The following is a 17638-nucleotide window of genomic DNA, read 5'->3' on the forward strand; positions in this document are numbered from 1 at the left end:
TAAACTATTTTGCACTGTTGATTGCACCGAACAGTTTCAGTGGAGACGATCGAAAATTCGTGAAAACAGCGCGTGAAAACAGGTGAAGATGGTAGGAGGCTGGAATAGAAAAATGATGGGAAATATTTTCCACCTGCCTCTTTCTCATGTCAAGACCTCCTTTATTTTTCTTGCTCTTCGCCTCTAACAGAGAGCATGCCGGGTATTGCCTGCGAAATAACTAAGTGCTTTAACTAAGACGCAGCCATTGTGTGGCATAAGATAAATCAGTTTTATAATGATTAGTCGGTAGCGTGTGAAACATAGACTAAATGATTGAACATTTCAAGGAGGCTATGACAGAGGGAAAGTCGGGATCAATAAAGTAAACTACTGCATTCTTACAGGAAAAAGCTTTTTATAAAAGAAATATTCTCTCTGTTACCCTGATTGTCCGAGTTACTCGTAATCAAACTCATTCAATTCTCTTGACTCATTTGCGAGAAAATGCATAACATCTGACGGGTAAAATCAACAGATCACAAATAAATAACTAACTACCAATCATGACTGAAGTCATAAGATTCGTCCAACTAATTTGTTTAGAAGTAAAGAAAACAACACCCAAACTTTTCAACTAAAACTCTTTTATCCTGTAAGCAATACTTTATTATTAGCTCTTCAGCGCGTGCGTTGTTCGTCCGCAAGGAATGTTGAGTCTTTAAACGACGCTAGCCGGTGAAAAGTCGACTGTAAGTGCTTCAGCACCCAGACCCCCAGAGGCCCCTCCCCAACTTTTCTTAAATCTTCCTCTGAACAATAAAACGCTCGTCCCGAGGCGCTAATATAATGAGGGCCTAAGTGTAAGCCAAAACTGTTCAAACCTTTCCTTCCACATCGATGAATGAAAAAGGGCGCGAAACTAGCGGACCAGGTGGATGCTTTTGCCTTGACCTAAAATGTAATCTACCAATGAAATAAAATCTTATTTTATTCTCATGACATGTGCAGGTTGAGCGTCAGCCATGGGGGAAGTAGGAAGTCTGTACCATTCGTGTTAATTCTAAAAAAGCAGGCTCAACCTTAAGTTCTGATGAGCTTTAAAAATGAAATTTTAGCGATATCTAAGTTGTCAAGAGCAAGGAAAATGTTAATTGTTGCTGAATTTCTTCACTTTTCATCATTTGCACGCTTTAATTCGAAAATAACGTAAAACTTAAGAAAATATAAATAACAGCTGCTGTATTATAATATTGTCAAACTTTTGCGTACAATCAACAATTTTGGCTAGAGTAGCAATATATTGTGATCTGTGGCGAGCAGGTAAATAATTTGCCGAAGCAAACGACTATCTGATCAGCAAGACACAAATCACTATATTTTGCAATATAATGGTTTTATTACACGACCACTGGGTCCGTTTTCACAGCTATTTTCGGGAATTTCTTACTGATAGCCAGAAAAAGCGAACGAGTATGGGCACAACCACGCATGAGCAGAACATCATATACAGCGAAGCACGGTCGGACGGTATTTGTGCATAAGCGGACAATTATTTTAAGCGATTATCTCACAGGTTACGATGTGGGCTTTAGGTTAATCAAAGGAAGTACAAAATCTGCTGCTTGATAGTATATCGCGTTATGGATGAGTGTCGCCACTTCGATAGTGATTGGAAATAAACACGCAGCCAATTCTTGCTGGCACTTTCATTGATGCCATAGATACAGACAACAGCTTTGAATCGAATAATTGTTTGATTGGATGTTCATATGATGCCAAGATTTATTAAGCCTTGGCTCGCGTAAAGGTAAAATGCAAAAATATCTGGCTTGATAACAAACGTTGTCATTGACGAATTAGAAGCACAAGCCACAGTTTAATAACATGAACGTACAATAGCTGATTTTAACGTTTCCTTACGCTTTGAGTTGTCTTTGAGCTTGGATGTGTGATAACAGGACAGAAAAGAGGCATGTTCTTGACAAATGTGTTATCATTATATTCTCAGCTGGAAATAAATGATACTTTCATTATTTTTGGTACTTTCAATTTCCAATTTTTTTCAATCTCGCATATTTCGAAAAGGGAAAAAAGAGTCTTCTGTGCGAGACAAGAAGAGTCTAACTCAATGAACAATTGCACTCTTAGGTGTAGTGAAAAATGCTCAAATTCTACAAATTGACAGGAGAGCAGGTACGATTGCATGGAATCAATTCGGCTCAACTGAGTTTAAAAATGAACATTGCCTTTCTAATAATAGAAAACAGAAAAATCTGACCGCAATATTTGAGTGCTATTACGATTGCTCAGATAATAAAGATGTGCGTGCTCTGATTGGTCGACAACAAACAGAGATACTACGCCCTGATAGATTAAAAAATACAGACCCGTTGTTCAGGTCTTCTGGGTAACGTCTTGTTCAGGAATTCTCGTGTACCACTTTCTAAACACCAACTAAGTGAAATGTGGCAAATTTAAAGCACATCATAAGACGGCACAACAACGATTTTTCCTGTACATCTATTTCCTAATCTCTACTTTTCTTATTTTATAAATGAAAGAATGTGTACACTGTTTGAATCAATGAACTCAGTGGTCAAACGTCGGGCATACGCAAGTGGATCCGTTCTGGCCTGCCGCGCGCCATTTTCCCGTGCAAAATTTCAAAGCAAAACGTAATAAACAACAGCTGTCTGGCAAAATAAGCGAAAGAACGCTGACACATTCATAAAGAAGTAAGCAAAAGGAAAACTCGAGACTTTTCGAACATGAATCTTATTCAGGGACTGGTATCAAATTAATTCATCATTCTGTATTCAGCCTAACCGAAAAAGTTATACGCTTTTGAAACACCGTGACTCACTAGCTTTTGCAGTTGTTTGTAATTCCTGTTAGACAACTTGGTTGTGACAGCCTAGAAGCGCGCTACCTGAACGTTAAAACGTTTGCACATGCATAAACGTTTGACCACTGTGTTGAATCAGTATTCAAGATAAAATATTTATATAAAATGGCTACATCTATGAATATAAGCCTGGTAAGCAATCTTCTAATTTCCGACACTTAGCATCAATGTGGCCAGCGTGTGCAGATTATAAATACTACTGCCAGATCATGTCCCCCTTTAAAACCTGGGAACATTGAAAATTAAACTCAGTGTCCCCGGCGTGCTTGCAGATTATATAGAAAGATACTAATAACTTAATGCCATTATAAATATGCTGAAACGATATTTCCCTGGGATATTTTTGACTGACATTCGTAATTAAATAAATGATATAAAACAAGTCAAAAGGCATCAAAATAAAGAAACATCTGGTTTGCAGTTTTGAGAAACCTTAAAGATCATTTTCAAGATGCCTAAGGCCTTAGTTTCTAAACGAGAATAAAATCAGTAATCGCTAATGATAACAAATGTTTTTGACAAACTTTGTCTTTATTTGAAATTGTAGCGCGTCGAGATAAAACTGGCAGGCTATGATATCAAGTTATGAATTGCTCATCTTTTTGCATTTGCTGCAGTCGTACAACCGCTTTTACTGACTTTTGTAAGATTATTATGCAGTTTATCAGGACGAATTCGATATAGTTGACCCAATTTCCTAGTCTCGAGTTTTAGCACAGTCATCGAGAGCTATCAATTCGGTACGCAAGTTTCTTCGTCACTTTTTATAATATAGTCCATCGTTTGTCTCTTCATCGATTACAAAGCCACAAAACGAAAAACTTTTCCCTCAATTTGCCATCTAAAATTACAAAAACCGATGCCTTCTACCTTGACTGTCAGAAATAAAAAAGTCCCAGCCTTTCATTAAAATCTTAAAACCTTAAGTGTTATTATTCCTCACTGAGATACGAAATTCAATGATGATCCTCTGTGATTCAACAATAGAATCTACTAAATTGATGGAAAGGGCAGTCGTTCGGCAGCAAGCCGATAGAAGGCTGGTTGTCGTTAAAACCGAATTATTTGTGATAAATATTTAGGATTTATCAATTCGTTTTACAACTTGTATTTACAGTTCCCATAACTATCTACATTTCCTAAAGGATAGAAACTCGTTGTAAGCCAATGGTCAACGGAAAATGCAAAATGCCTTCTTCGTTTATCTTAAGACTGGCTTTCTTCTTTCTTCCTCGATGAACACATAAAATCGAGCAGGAAAAGTGACTGCACAAGTTTAAATATGAGATTTTGAATGACTCGCGTGCATTTTACGCATTGATTGTTGAATAACTCTTCATTTGCATCTGAATATTTCCACACGCTCTTTGCAGTTCTCGCATTCAACATGACAACACCAATGAAACTTGCAATTGCAACGCCACTTTTTGACAATCTCATGAGTATTGTAGCCTCGGCCGCAACACATCAGCTCGCAGCCATCGATTCCATCTGATGTCTTATTGCATTCTCGTTCTATTGTTCCGGGAATTTTCCTCCTTCGATCTCGATCGCAGTAATTCGGGGAGTCTTCGATGTAAACCAAGTCTCTAGAAGGAGGCTTGTTGTCGCCGAACTCCAACCAAAGATACGCATCTCGTCTACCGTTTGGAGAAGGATATTTAATAGTTTTAACACGAGAGGCTTTAAGGTAGCGTTGCTTTAATTGAGAGCCTATCTTTTTAAAACCAGGAAGATCTTGCCAGCAGGTTCTTGACACGCATGATCCAGAGGTACCATGGCAATGGCAGTGTAATTTGAGACTGTCTTTAAGAGCCTAGTGAAAAAAGTTCCCGGTAAAGCAAAGATTTACAAGAAAAAGCATACTGGCCAAAGTGCTTTATGTTTCTTTCTCGTAATTTATATTCGTTTAGGAAAGAAAACGGGTTGAGGTTTACGCCAAGATATGAAACCCGCGGACTTCCAGGGGACTCTTTCACAGAAAAGTCCATTTTAAACCCTCTGTGAAACAAATACTTCAAAAATGGAGTTACTATAAGTTAAAAAAATTGGTTTATTATCAACTGGTAGTTGATAAAGGATTTACACACCGCCCCAACTTATCTTGAGCGTCAGCCTTTCCTAAAATAAATCGGATAAAGGAGCCATCTCACTCGAGTTGCTTTACAAGACAAATTATAACAGTTTACTCAAGATAGAGACACTAACTTTAATATATTTACTCGCAAACGATAGTAACTTGTAATGAGTTAAAAATATGGAGGGAATAACTTATCTTGAAGTAACTTCACTTGCTAAAAGATGGAGATTTAAAGGAAGCTTTCATTGGTGAAACAGGTTGCCATTGAAATGACGGAAATATCTTGTAGTATAGCAATCCGTATGGAAAAATTGGGTAACAAGAAGCAAAATGTATGAAAACGGAGAACAAATATTTGCAATCTTGACGTTTGAACTTTGAACCGTGAGCGCCATTTTGGATCGTAGACGTCCTACGGTTGCCACTTTTATCTGGCATCACGTAGATAAAAAGTGGAAACTGTGAAGCGTCACACCATCCAACATGGCGCAGAGCACGACACAACTAAGTTTGAAATAACCTTTAATATTTGCCCCGTTGTTTTCTCACTAAACACTTCATTGAAATTTTTGATAACTAGATTTAATCTTTAACGCTCTTCTTGATAATTCAACGGCGATTTGTCCTACCGATAGAGATGTTAGGAAACACTTTCCAAAGACGCGGATGGCCACCGCTTTAACAGTGCGACTACTTCTGACACGCTTCTACATCAACCGATTAACAACAAAAAACACTGTCTTGTATTTTCAGCTAAAAATACAGACAAAAGATTTGTGCCAATCATTAGACAGACTAAGAGTAGCTCTTTCTTTTCGACGAAGTCCGTCGCGTGATCCAAAAAATAATAAGAAAGAAAAAATGTTAGGCGCCGCTCGGAACTCTAAGTGTGAGGCGCCTAGTTCAGCGCGACGCGCTGACGTCATATCGTTACCGTAAATCACTTTTTGATCCGCACAAGAGACTTCGCCGAAGAGAGATTACTCGTAGTCTAAGCGCCAGGATAACTAAAACTAAAATTTTAGCGGCCACCTGCGTCTAGTTATTTTGCAGAACTTGAAAAAAGTTCAGTGACTTAGTTCATCTTTTCATTCTTAACGGAATCTTATTGTCGACAGTTTTTTTTCTATTACCGACTATACGATGCAAAAAGAAAACACTTTCACAAACGAATACTTCGTTTACTTGGTTTATTAGAGCGCAATTCTTATGAGTGTCGTAAACTGACAAAAACCAAAGTAATCGCAACTTCCAAACAGAACAAAGAAACATCCTCATAGGAGCCACTTGAGAGCTGAACCTCCTCGAAGGACCAATTCGAGATTTTATTTCATTTCTCGTCTTATTTATCGACTGGATTTTAGGAGCTTTAGAATTCCTATCACAGATGAAAATAGAGCAACCCAATGCAATCCCCCATTGTTTCGACACTCATTAAAAATTGCTCTAAAAGTAGACTGATTTCGCCTTATACCACACCTCCTACTGGCTTTGACTTTGTACTGGCTTGATGAAAATTTTCATTATGTAAATACCGGATAACTTAAATGGGTAATTTCAAAGAAGAAACGAAAAAGCTGGAGAAAGTTTTATGATTGGAAAAATAATAAAGCCTTCCCTCACCAAAAAATGTTAGCGATAGCATAAATTGTCATTATAAAAAATTCCTCCGCGCTCGGAACAATTCTACAGCTACGATCTAAGCGCGACGGTCGACGGTTGATAGTTGATGTTTCAAGTTTACTTTAAATTAAATAAAGAAATGCAACGAAACGAAGTAAATTATGCTACGTCAGCTACACAGAGGTTATTTTTATGAATCTTGTAACTCACAGGCCGAGAAATGATATCTTCATTCCAATTGGGTAGTTTGCGCGCGTTAGCTTTAATTATTCCCTAGACCTAAATAAAAACAAAAATGAGATAAGTTATCGTAAAATGACAAAACTGTGTTTGGAGCAGAATTGAAAAGCAGAAAATAACACGAAAAACAATCGTGTATCTTGAATCTTAAAACTGCCTTTGATATGCAGGCTACCATTGATAAGCAGGCCATTGATATGCAGGCTACCATTGATATGCAGGCTACCACAGACAAATAGCATTCCTCATTTCTCGAGCGTAAGAGGTGTGGTATAAGAACCTACGGATATTCCATTAACTTTAAATTCTAGATTTTTAATCAAGGCTATTAGTCTTTTATACTCTATACATCTCAACACATCTACAATAATATGACTTAACTTTTTGACGGTTCTACCTTTTAATAATTAGATAAGTTTACATATATCTCAAAGTCAGTTCGATCTTATCATATCTGATCCTAAGAGGATCACTTTCCGCCAGAAAACACGACATTTCATAAATGACATGTGAACATCTTTACAGATAAAAAGCACTTTAAGTGCCTGCAGTCCTTAAATGGTTATTGTTATTGGTGCCCTAGTTACACCTGTATTTTACGACGTTTTCGACACGTCCGATTGTAGGACTGTTCTTCTGTACATGGTATGAACTGTCCTTTTAATCGTTTCATTTTAACATGGCGATTTTCGCTGTTAGCACTTAGGCCCTCAAATTCCGATTTAAATGTCAATGTAAGCTGTGCCACGCACATGATCGCCATCTACTTGCACGTGTGCCTTATTACGTTGTTGACGCACTCATGACATTTGACCTCGCAGCACCAATGAAATTTACAGCTACACTGAACCACTTCAGTAAGATTGTGCGTGTCGTGGCCGCGCCCACAGCACATGACATCACAGTGGTCTTCCTCAGTAGAGCCGGTCGTGTTGCAGATGCGATCTCGGGTTCCCGGGATTCGAAGTTTCGGATCCCGATTACAGAATGCCTTAGAGTCATTTAGATACACCAGGCTATGCGTGTGTGGCTTCTTTGAATTATTCGATTGTAAGACAAGGTGTTCAGGCTTCGCCCCTCCGGAGGTCGCGCCCGTCAAGGCATCAACTCTCAAAGCAGTGTGATAATACTCTTTCAACTTTTCTGCGACTTTACGGAAAGAGGACAGGGCCATCCAGCATGTTTGCTCTACACAGGACCCTGACAATCCATGGCATTTGCAAACTTTAACCAATTTCTGTCTCACAACCTAAAGCAAGCGAGAAAAACGTCCCAGGTTTAGGTGAAAAGTTAAGGCTGCGCTCTGCTTCGACAAACAACAGACAGTGACCATTCCAAACCATGTAGCGTCCTCCTTGTGGAAAGATGATCTCTGTAACGCATCCTCTAAATTATTTGTTTTGGTCGTCTAATTACTAAGTTCTTTAATTAGTTGCCCATTCTCTAACAAAAATGATTATGTAGCAATGTAAAGTCGTGTTTAACTCCACGTGGATATAGATGCGGGCAATAGGTACTTGATCCACAAAAATGAAATGGAGAATTTTTAGCAAACGTGTGAATTTCGTTTGAGCCCGCTTAAGGTTCTTATACCACACCTCCCTCCTCAGTCAGCTAACTAGCACAGTCGTTAGGACCCCCTTTTTAAAGGGGGTTCTCTCACAAAATTACTTTAATATTCGTCGTCCCGCTTTTGGGGGTGGGGTGGGGTGGGGCCTAATGTACTGTATTTACGGGTATTATTCTCACTGAAGACTAAACTATCAGATAGCTATAATAGCCACGAAAGTATCTTTCAGAGCTACATGCTCAAAGTCGTTATGCTGTTTGGTTGTATTCGAACTGAGAAGAATAGAATTAAGGTCGGGACACGCAACAAGTTGGAAATACAGGTCTCTCCTAAATAGCGCTTCATGTTTACTACTTTCAAAAGGAGTAAATGCAACTCACTTTAGTGATTAAGTTGGCATCGGTATCTCTCGGTTTAGATTAATTTTTTTCTTATATTCTTTTGTATGCGAGAGCAAAACGGAAAGATCTTATTCAAGTTAAACCCACCTTGCCCTTTTAAGCCGAAAACTAAAAATTAGCCAAAGATTAACAGAAGAATTGTACAGTTCTTTCAATAAAAATATCTCTAAAACGACTCCCAATTTAGAGGAAGCAATGTGTAAACAAAGGCGCACACGAAGGTGAACCTCAAAATCAAATACCATTGAAAGAGTTTCTTTATAGCTTTTAATACTCAGCGCCACGGTTTGACGAATTATGAGGCTCTCGTAAACTGCGATTTAGCGAATGAGACGGTGTGACTAAAATGCCCTGAGTCGATTTTAAAACGTATTTTATAAACGACATTGCACTGAGAATCATTTTAAACCAAGAAATTCCCAAAAGATAATGGCCAAAAGCAACTAAGTTAAGGAAAACGTCTTTTTGTGGAAACATTTCGCTTAGCGCTCCTTAATATGTAGGAATGAAAAAAAATGTTGATTTTATGCGCGTAGCAACATTTCCTGAGATCCTGTTTCTACAGTTAATGACCGCCATCAATCTTCCTTTCAGTCACTTTATGTTACAGCCAACTGGATAGTAAAATTATATTTGTTCCACCGCGGAAGTATCTGCAGTCTTCACGGCCTTTTTTTTCTTCAAGAAAGAGGAAGAAGACGATTCTTTCCGTTTCTTAAAATAATCTCAGGAATATCGGTCTCAATTTTAGGCGTGGGAAACTAAATTTCTTTTATTCCAAAAATAAATTTTTCGACATATTAAAAAAATTGTTATCAACATAAAAGATGCTCTGTCAATGTTTGTTTTCAGGGTTCCCAGCTGTTAGAGATTCCGCCGTTAATATTAATCTCTGCAGGCGGGCTAAGAGAACTCACTTTGTTTTAATTACTAAAATTCAACTAAACAATGCTTTCTTTTCGAACCATGCCTAGTGGTTTTCGGATCCACAAAAGTTAACATTGCACCACCATGGGAAAGCGCTTTTAGTTACAAGTATCACTTTAAGTGTAGTTTGCTTTCCCAAATTCTCGAATTCATTTCTAAATATAATAGATTTAAAATTTCCTATGCCCTTTACAATTGGTGAGTGTAACTGAAACTGTCTAAGCGAAAGCACAGTTTCGTTCGATCGCTGATGTACTGCATACCTTCGCAGAGCTTCACGTATCAAGCATTCTCTTCACAGTATGATTTCGCTTATTTCTAAGTTAGGCAATGAATTCCAGCGCATGTTTGAAAAACTATTGCTTTCATCCGAACGTTGACTTTACTCAGAGGGCATTGTATGCACATTACGTAAGTTGACAAAAATGTTGGAAGGGAATGAACAGTCATTAGACCATAGCCACTTTTATATATTGCGTATTCCGGTTAAACTAACTCAAGCTGGTATTTCATAATCAACTTAGTTAAAGGACGGATTACTGTAAAATATAAAGCTAACAGCCAGTAGTTGAGCGAGGTGGTGGTATGGCATAAGGAGTTTTAAATATTAGCATTAAATATTTGCAAGCAAAACTTATCTCATGAGGAAAATTTTGACCAAATCACACTTTCCGTTAGAGATAAGAAAAATTTAGCGTAACCCTTCTTCTCTTTCGAGTTTATCGGTTTCCTTGTTAACACGGGTCATTTCATCTGGACAGAGTCCTTTATTGCATATTGTATGACTCTCTCAGTTCTTAATAATGAGGCAGATTAAAAGATACTAAGCCATTCCCAGAGAGAGTGACAACACGACTAAATAAACTATACACAAGTCCAAAAATAAGAATATGTCTCACTCTTCAGATTGATTTTTTTTGTCTGCTGTAGTCAAAGGGAAACAAAGATATAAAAATTCGAGTTCGGTTATTTTTTGTTATTGATCATTTTAAGCGAGGTCAAATATTTCGAAGTCGAACTTTACAAATCATAAATCATTTTAGCACTTTTTTTAATATTAGGGAACATAAATTATTTTTCTTGAGGATATGAACATTTTGAGCGTAGAGTTTTAATTTCCTACGACGTGGTTTTGCGGTTACTTTGTAATAAGTTTGAATGTCTTCCTCAGTAAACATTCAATATTGTTTATTATACAATTGTCTTTGCCCAATTAATTATTTTACTTTCGATTTAAGTTTCTGAAGAATCTTGCCAAATTGTGTTGAAAAATCGACGAATTTTGTACACGTGTTCAAATTGGAGCGTAATAATCCAATATATAATTATCTTGGATCAAGGTTGAAAGTTCCTGCAATATGAACCCTTTTCATATGCAAATTTCACGGCTACAAGCTTCTTCGTGTGACCAAGACTATTCAGGCCAATCCGAAATTGTTTAGCCGTCATTATCATTAACTAATTAGAAAAGCAATTATCTAATTAAATCTCCTACCTGCCTACCAGCCCTGCTGTTATGCCTGTTCATCAGCCAAAAGGCATTGTGTTTCTCCTCGCGAGCATTCACGAAGCGACTGGAAAGATCGAGACCGAAGCTCAAGTCGACAGAACAACCACCCCACGACCAACCTTTGAAGTGCTTTTTTTTCTCCGTACCCGTGAGTTTCTTGTCACAATTGCATTCGCTGAGGTTTCCCATACTACAGGCTCGGGTGACTGTGTACACAACTCCAGCCGAAATGATAGCTTGCGTGTAAGCCATCTCTCTAGTTCCCTCTACAAGTGGGAGAGACAACGTTTGAATCGACATCTTTGCATAATTAGTCACATTTAGTTCACTAACGTAAAATGAACACAACTTTTAGCATCAGTCTTTCAACTGATATTTTCACATATGTTCAAGAGTTTCAGACTGAAGCAAATCCTTCGGCAAAGATTTATTCCATGCATATATAATTGTTTTCATAGAAAAAAGTTTTGGGCATTTCCTTTAAAAGACTAGCCTTCTTTTCCAAGTTAATCGATGCAAAAATGAAATACTTGAGTAACCCTAAAAATCCCAGTGATGCAGTTTTTTGTCAGCTAAATACTCATATCTACTATCATCATTAGATCTTGGTCGAAACATGTAATATATTTTAGAGGAAACCAAAAATATCCAGTTTTATCGAATTATCAACAACAAGTGATTTCCACTTATTAAAAAAGGACTAAAATAATCGACATTGGTGAGAACCTTATAAATTTGAAATGAGGATGCTTAAAATAGCTTTTTAAATATAATTTTTTTAAATTTCATTTCACATGATCAATGGCTGAAAATATTAGTATCAGTCTCTGGATGATTTCTAGAAGACGACGGGTCTAGTTACAATCATCTTTACTCCTTCACTACAAAATCGCTCAGGAGGATTGAAAGCATAACATAACATTGCTCTTGCAGCTTCTGCAAGCATAACTTATTGGGACACTAGTTCTAGAAGGAATGCAGGCTGTATATTTACTCCTCGAGAACGAAACACATCCTTTGATATGAACAGATGTCTCAGAAAGCTGCGCATGAAAGTATCATACCACGTAGCCCGTTCTTATACGTAATACACAGAACTGGGACAATTAAACATTTAAATGTCCAACTTCACTTTAAATTTAAACACATTCAAACTCGTTAAAAATTGCCTTACAGAAACAATCAAAAATTTCATATTGGTTTGTTTTACAATATCGATCGGTCAGTAGAAAATTATAGGCAGCACCAAAAGTGCTAGCTTTTGTGTCGGGAAGCTGAAAGTTTGGACAAATGAAAATACGGTCGCCGTATACCGGAAACACTTCAAGACACTTAAACATAAGTGGATTCATAAGAGGACTCTCAGCTAAATAGTGAGCCATTTACTTCAAACAAACAAACACTTTGTAACAGTTCAACTAAAGTGGACTGACAAAGAAAGGCAATAGTTAATTGCATGATATATATTCGAGAGGCCTGTAGTGTCTCATTAGAAAGCCGACATTTAAGGCAATCTTAGAGGATGTTAATCCCACTTACTTATGGCTTTGTCGTCGAAATCCGATGTTTCGCCGAGTAGAGTACAATTCCATCTGCTTTTTCGGAACTGGAACCTGCATTCCTCTGCAGCCATTCGATAACCCTCTCTTATGCAATAAATGACTTTTGGGTTTTCGTCGCACACATTTCTCTGCCTATTAGACAAGCCTGGAATGCGAGTACAGATAAGGCTTGGGACAAGAGTTGCGACAGAGGACACAAACCTGCCAAAGACATGACATAGAAAGTTTGAATTAAATACGATTGTCTTTGTAAAGTACAAGAACACAGGAATGAATTCTCACTCACAAAAGCTTGGAGTTGGCTTGCATGTACGCGAATACTGTGGCAACTAGTAAGGTGAAAAGAGCTATCCCGTGTTGGCTCTCCATTTTAAACGGTTCAAGTTCGTTCTTTTTATCTAGCGGGTGACAGAAGTTCACGAATATAAATCCTGTCATCATTGAAATGTTTGTTTGATCTTTCTCCTGATTGGGCCGACCGGAATTAATCAAAATTTTTAATTTACTTTGTGGACTAAACAATTGGGCGGAATGTGTGGCCTTAAATATTGTTTCTCATCCAAGCAGGAACACTTTTATTGATGAGTGTTGAAGTTTCCAATTTGAAGCATTCATTTTTTTTCAGCGGCTTAACTCAAATATTTTGATTTAAAAACCGACAAGAACGCTTAACGAAGCAAGCGACTCTTTTTTTTTGGAATAGCTCTAACGGGGCTGACTTACTTTTATTAAAAAGCTAATGATAAGAGCATAAAGACTTAATTGAAGATCATAGACGTGGCCAAATTTTATTAAACAGTGATTTTGCATGTATTTGAGGCATTTGAGAGGTATTCCGAAAACAAACATCCAGCTCATTATTGATAAATTGAATTGAAGGTTTCTCTTTGATGTGCCGCCCATTTTGCAATGGCGGACTAACCCTTTCAGAAGGTTTTCACTGAGCTATACCACAATTGCACGGCAACCTCCGTTATTTCGACTCGTGTTATATTAACCGCGCCTCATCCAGCGGAAGCGGTAAAACTAACGGTTTTGCGTTTTTTCATAAGCAGCGCCTCGCGAACTCTATTTCTTATCGAAGGGTAGTCTTTATTTCATCCAGTTTCTTCTTTATTAACGAAAGTTTCATTCTGACAGAAGAGACTGCACAATAAATCTATAATTATGTCAACTTGACAGTACTTTTAGAAAGAGAAACCACGCGCCAAACTCATCAACCAATCCTTATCACAATCTTAACTTTTGTTGAGTTATCAGGGAACTTCGGCGGCTCAGTCATTTATACAATACTTGCCTCGTTCTCTTCTTGTCAAAAAATATCTAAGCTCAAATAATAATTAATCTAAAATTCTAGATTTATGCTTGTTGAAGTAACAAGTAAATTTTTCTTGATAACGGAAATTGATAGCCAACTCGGACACCGCCGAAGGACGTCAACGATTCATACGTAGCCGGTAAGAAATTGCTAATAGTTAATTTCGTCAGTTCGTGCGAGATAAATAAAGCAACAATTCAAGTAACTCTATGGGCATAGATACTTCATTTTTCCTTCGGAAAATATTTGGGGTAAGAATGTTCGAAAAACTTTCCACGAGCTTTTTACTGGGTGTATTCGAGATACGACTTTCATTTTTCATTCAGTAAACTTCGTCTTCCTCTCCATACAGCTACTAAGCTTACCGGGGAAAAAGATGATGTAATTGAGAAAAGATTTTTCATTAAAAGGAATTTTTCCTCAGATGTATAGTCTCAGATCGTCCTTTTGAAATCTTTGAAAGTTTTAGCCATATTGGGAGAGCTATTCAGTTTGTACACCCATTCAGACAAGCCTGTTGATATTTCGCATATTCACTCATAAATCTTCTTTTCTGCGTAAGGGTGTTATGTTTGACAGATCATCAGAGCATATAGAGTGCTTTGAAAATGTCTTATTAAATTTACTGATTAGATTAAAAGAGCAGAAAGCACGAACTACTCCTCATTTCAATATCCACAATGTTCCGCTCCATGGACCAATTTGATTGCATCTTGTTCAAACACCCAATCATCAATCGTTTGTAATTCAGACATGCTCTGATGTTTCTACTGCCTTCGTTTGACCACCTTGCAAAAGAGATTGTGCGCAGATAAAGAGACAGAATATATCCCATCTCGTAAAAAAAAAAGTTCCTTAGTTTCTGATCAAACTAGTTATTTAAACTCATTTCCTTAAAAGACAAGATTTCGATCAAATCATCTATCAATAGAAGGTTAACAGGCAATTTGTGGACTGTGTTTATTTAATTAATTTCAATCTAACTATCTCTTTGATACCTGCAAACACTTTGCTGAATGCCGACTTTGAAATTAGAATGACAATATTTCCTTAACTTTATCAATATCACGATTACAATGTCACATTAGTATTCTTGCTTTAAAAAGGGCTGCTTGAGGTAAACCTTTGAAAAGCAGAACAGAAAATTCCATGTTCATTAAAATTTAAGGAACAATACACATTCTAAATTTCAGATGAAAGGTTGTTGTTCAACGTGAATCACAATATCAACGGCCCTTTCCGTCTTCTGAAAATAAGTAACATGATTGATAATTCTATGTACATTTATTCAATTATTATCAAATTCTTTTGATCCCAAAAGGTACAAAAAGGAACACTGACAAAAAAAATCCAGTGACTTACTAAAATTGGTTACATAAGCCGAATATACCACAATGTACTTTGTTTCAGCTAGGAATTAATTTCCATTGTGGTTTTACATTCACAGATGATTGCAAAGTCACTTCAAATGACAGATTTACATTCGATCAAGTGACATCCCTCGAGGAGCCGCCGAGCACGTACTTGTTGCTATGTTTAGCTCGGCCCTCCCACCACTTATTTTTCCATATTATCGGCGTAGTCTTTCCTCTGTCATAACACGTGTGAAAGAAAAACATTGACGAGTCACAAAACGGTAGAAAAATCGCGATCTTTTCATGCAAGAAGATGGATAAAACTTCACCGAATCCAGAGTTCTCCTGTCTCGTTCTTCTTTGCCGATCACTCGTAAAGCTTGAAAAATAAATGAAAAATTTTGAACCATAGACCCCTTTCGAATTGCAGATGGGTCTTTCGTTCGTGCGGTACCAGCAAGAATTAAATCGGCAAACTACTCATGGAAAAACTTTTTTGGCCTTGTAACAAAGAAAATTGGCCGAGAAACCGGCAAGTTAAGAAAAATCAATAAATATCCACTTAACCTTAAAACCACATACAGAAAGCCGAAAAGAAATCATAAAGAAGATGATTGCAAACACAGTCAACCGCTATGAAATTAGCCCTCCAAGATTCGGCCAATTGCAATTGGGCACAATTGGCCATCTGTAAAAATTCACTGAACCGGCTGGGGAAGCAAAGAAAAGCCGAAAGGAATTGAAGAATCCGTGGCCAGCCACTGATCACTTAAATAATTGAGGCCGAAACATACGCTAAAGGAAATAACAAGGTTTAAAAACTTTGGACGAAGGAATCTTAGTGAATTTCATTTTCAATTGAAAACAATGCCTTATAAAGATAAATTTCTCATCAGATTATAATAGAATCAATGGGAAAAAACCGTTTGATATTTTAGCTCTTTTGAATCAATTTTCGTCTTAGGAGATATAGGGGTATTTTGTAAAAATTGGTGAAGTATTAAATCGAAGTTTTTGGACAACGTTTGAGAAACCGTAGACTCACTCTAAATGGAGTATCCACATTCTCTAGTAAACTGCAAAATAGCGGATTCTTTCGCGGTGTATGCAGACCCACATTTTGTAAATTTTTCATTAGTGACTTCATTTTGATACATTTGATACAATAGATGAATGATGATAGTTGTAATATTCAAGAGAGGACTCCTCTTAGTCTGTGTTATGTTTGTGCTTTAATTCGTCCAGTGATTCAATCAACACTTTTTTGGATGGAAACATTTTTAGAAGTGAATTTTTTATTTTTCATTTTCTAAAAATGTGTTAGAATTACTCCTCATTATTCTGGAGGGTTGAAAATGCATAGAGTTTTGGAAGCCCGCAGTGAGTGCAGCACTCATCAAGAAATCGCACTTATTTTGGCAGTTATGTTGAATCAATCATTCAAAACACTAAAGTGATAGTAAATCCTACAGCTTATCACTCTTCCGTAACTGATCCTACTGTTAAATGTTACAATTAATCGTAGTCAACCATCCTCAAAAAGGCTATTTTTACAAAAGCATGCAGGAGTTCTTTAACTAGAAAACGGTTTCCAAACATAACCCAAAGTTTCCGTAAAATAAGAATTTGCTTCATAGCGTTTCAGAAGGTCGTTGCCCTGAGAGAGCCATCTTTATGACAATTTAGGACTGCCGGGACTATTTTAGAAACTCATTTGCTTAAGAGAAGTGGAAATTTAAGCCGCGATTAACTTCCGACCCTGGAGCAGCATACTTTGGCTATTAATAAACCATATATTGCCTTGATGCCTCCATACAAAAATTTAATCTACGTTGTGACATTCATTCATCAATATTACTAACAATTCAATTTAAAGATAAATTTTTATGTCAATGAGGCTGTCGTAAACGCTAAAGCCCTCCTTTTAAATAAATTTTTATCCTACATGAGTAGTTTTACTCGGCCCAAACTTAAGACCTTTTTCCTTAAAAGGAGTATGAACGTTGTTGAGTTTGTAAATAGAATTTACTCAGGTTAGGCTTACAATTGCACAGGGGAGGTTATGTTTGGATCCTTAGACTTTCAAAAAAAAGGCGACCAATATGGCTCTTAAACATAAAAGTATTTTCATCAGTTCCCCTATTTTCAACGCCTGCGAGATGCTA

The 17638-nt window shown here is 37.2% G+C and overlaps 1 protein-coding gene across 2 annotated transcripts; it reads right to left on the minus strand.

Annotated features, from left to right (window-relative positions):
* Window positions 1-2486: 2486 nt before the first annotated feature.
* LOC113683832 (protein Wnt-7b) lies at window positions 2487-13254 on the minus strand. Of its 2 annotated transcripts, none has more exons than XM_027201114.2 (4): window positions 13087-13254; window positions 12778-13001; window positions 11224-11504; window positions 2487-4703 (listed from the first exon to the last, which is right to left on the minus strand). In XM_027201114.2, exons 1-4 carry the CDS (start codon window positions 13239-13241, stop codon window positions 4224-4226), a joined length of 1140 nt encoding a protein of 379 aa, XP_027056915.2. In that variant the 5' UTR covers window positions 13242-13254; the 3' UTR covers window positions 2487-4223. The 2 variants fall into 2 exon arrangements, with proteins under 2 accessions (XP_027056915.2, XP_027056914.2); XM_027201113.2 differs by lacking the exon at window positions 2487-4703 and adding an exon at window positions 4925-8079 and having other exon boundaries at window positions 13087-13249.
* Between the last annotated feature and the right edge of the window lie 4384 nt (window positions 13255-17638).

This window comes from Pocillopora damicornis, chromosome 13 (genome assembly GCF_964200805.1).
Source record: "Pocillopora damicornis chromosome 13, jaPocDami1.2, whole genome shotgun sequence".
In the NCBI taxonomy this organism is placed as follows: domain Eukaryota; kingdom Metazoa; phylum Cnidaria; class Anthozoa; order Scleractinia; family Pocilloporidae; genus Pocillopora; species Pocillopora damicornis.

What these genes read in the sequence shown, in the direction of transcription:
- LOC113683832 (XM_027201113.2), bottom strand. Translation starts at nt 13,241, where the DNA reads ATGATGACAGGATTTATATTCGTGAACTTCTGTCACCCGCTAGATAAA. An exon ending in CAAGCCAACTCCAAGCTTTT is followed by an intron (nt 13,002 to 13,086) that starts GTGAGTGAGAAT and finishes TGTCTTTGGCAG; the next exon opens with GTTTGTGTCCTCTGTCGCAA. An exon ending in ACAGCAGGGCTGGTAGGCAG is followed by an intron (nt 8,080 to 11,223) that starts GTAGGAGATTTA and finishes CGCTTGCTTTAG; the next exon opens with GTTGTGAGACAGAAATTGGT.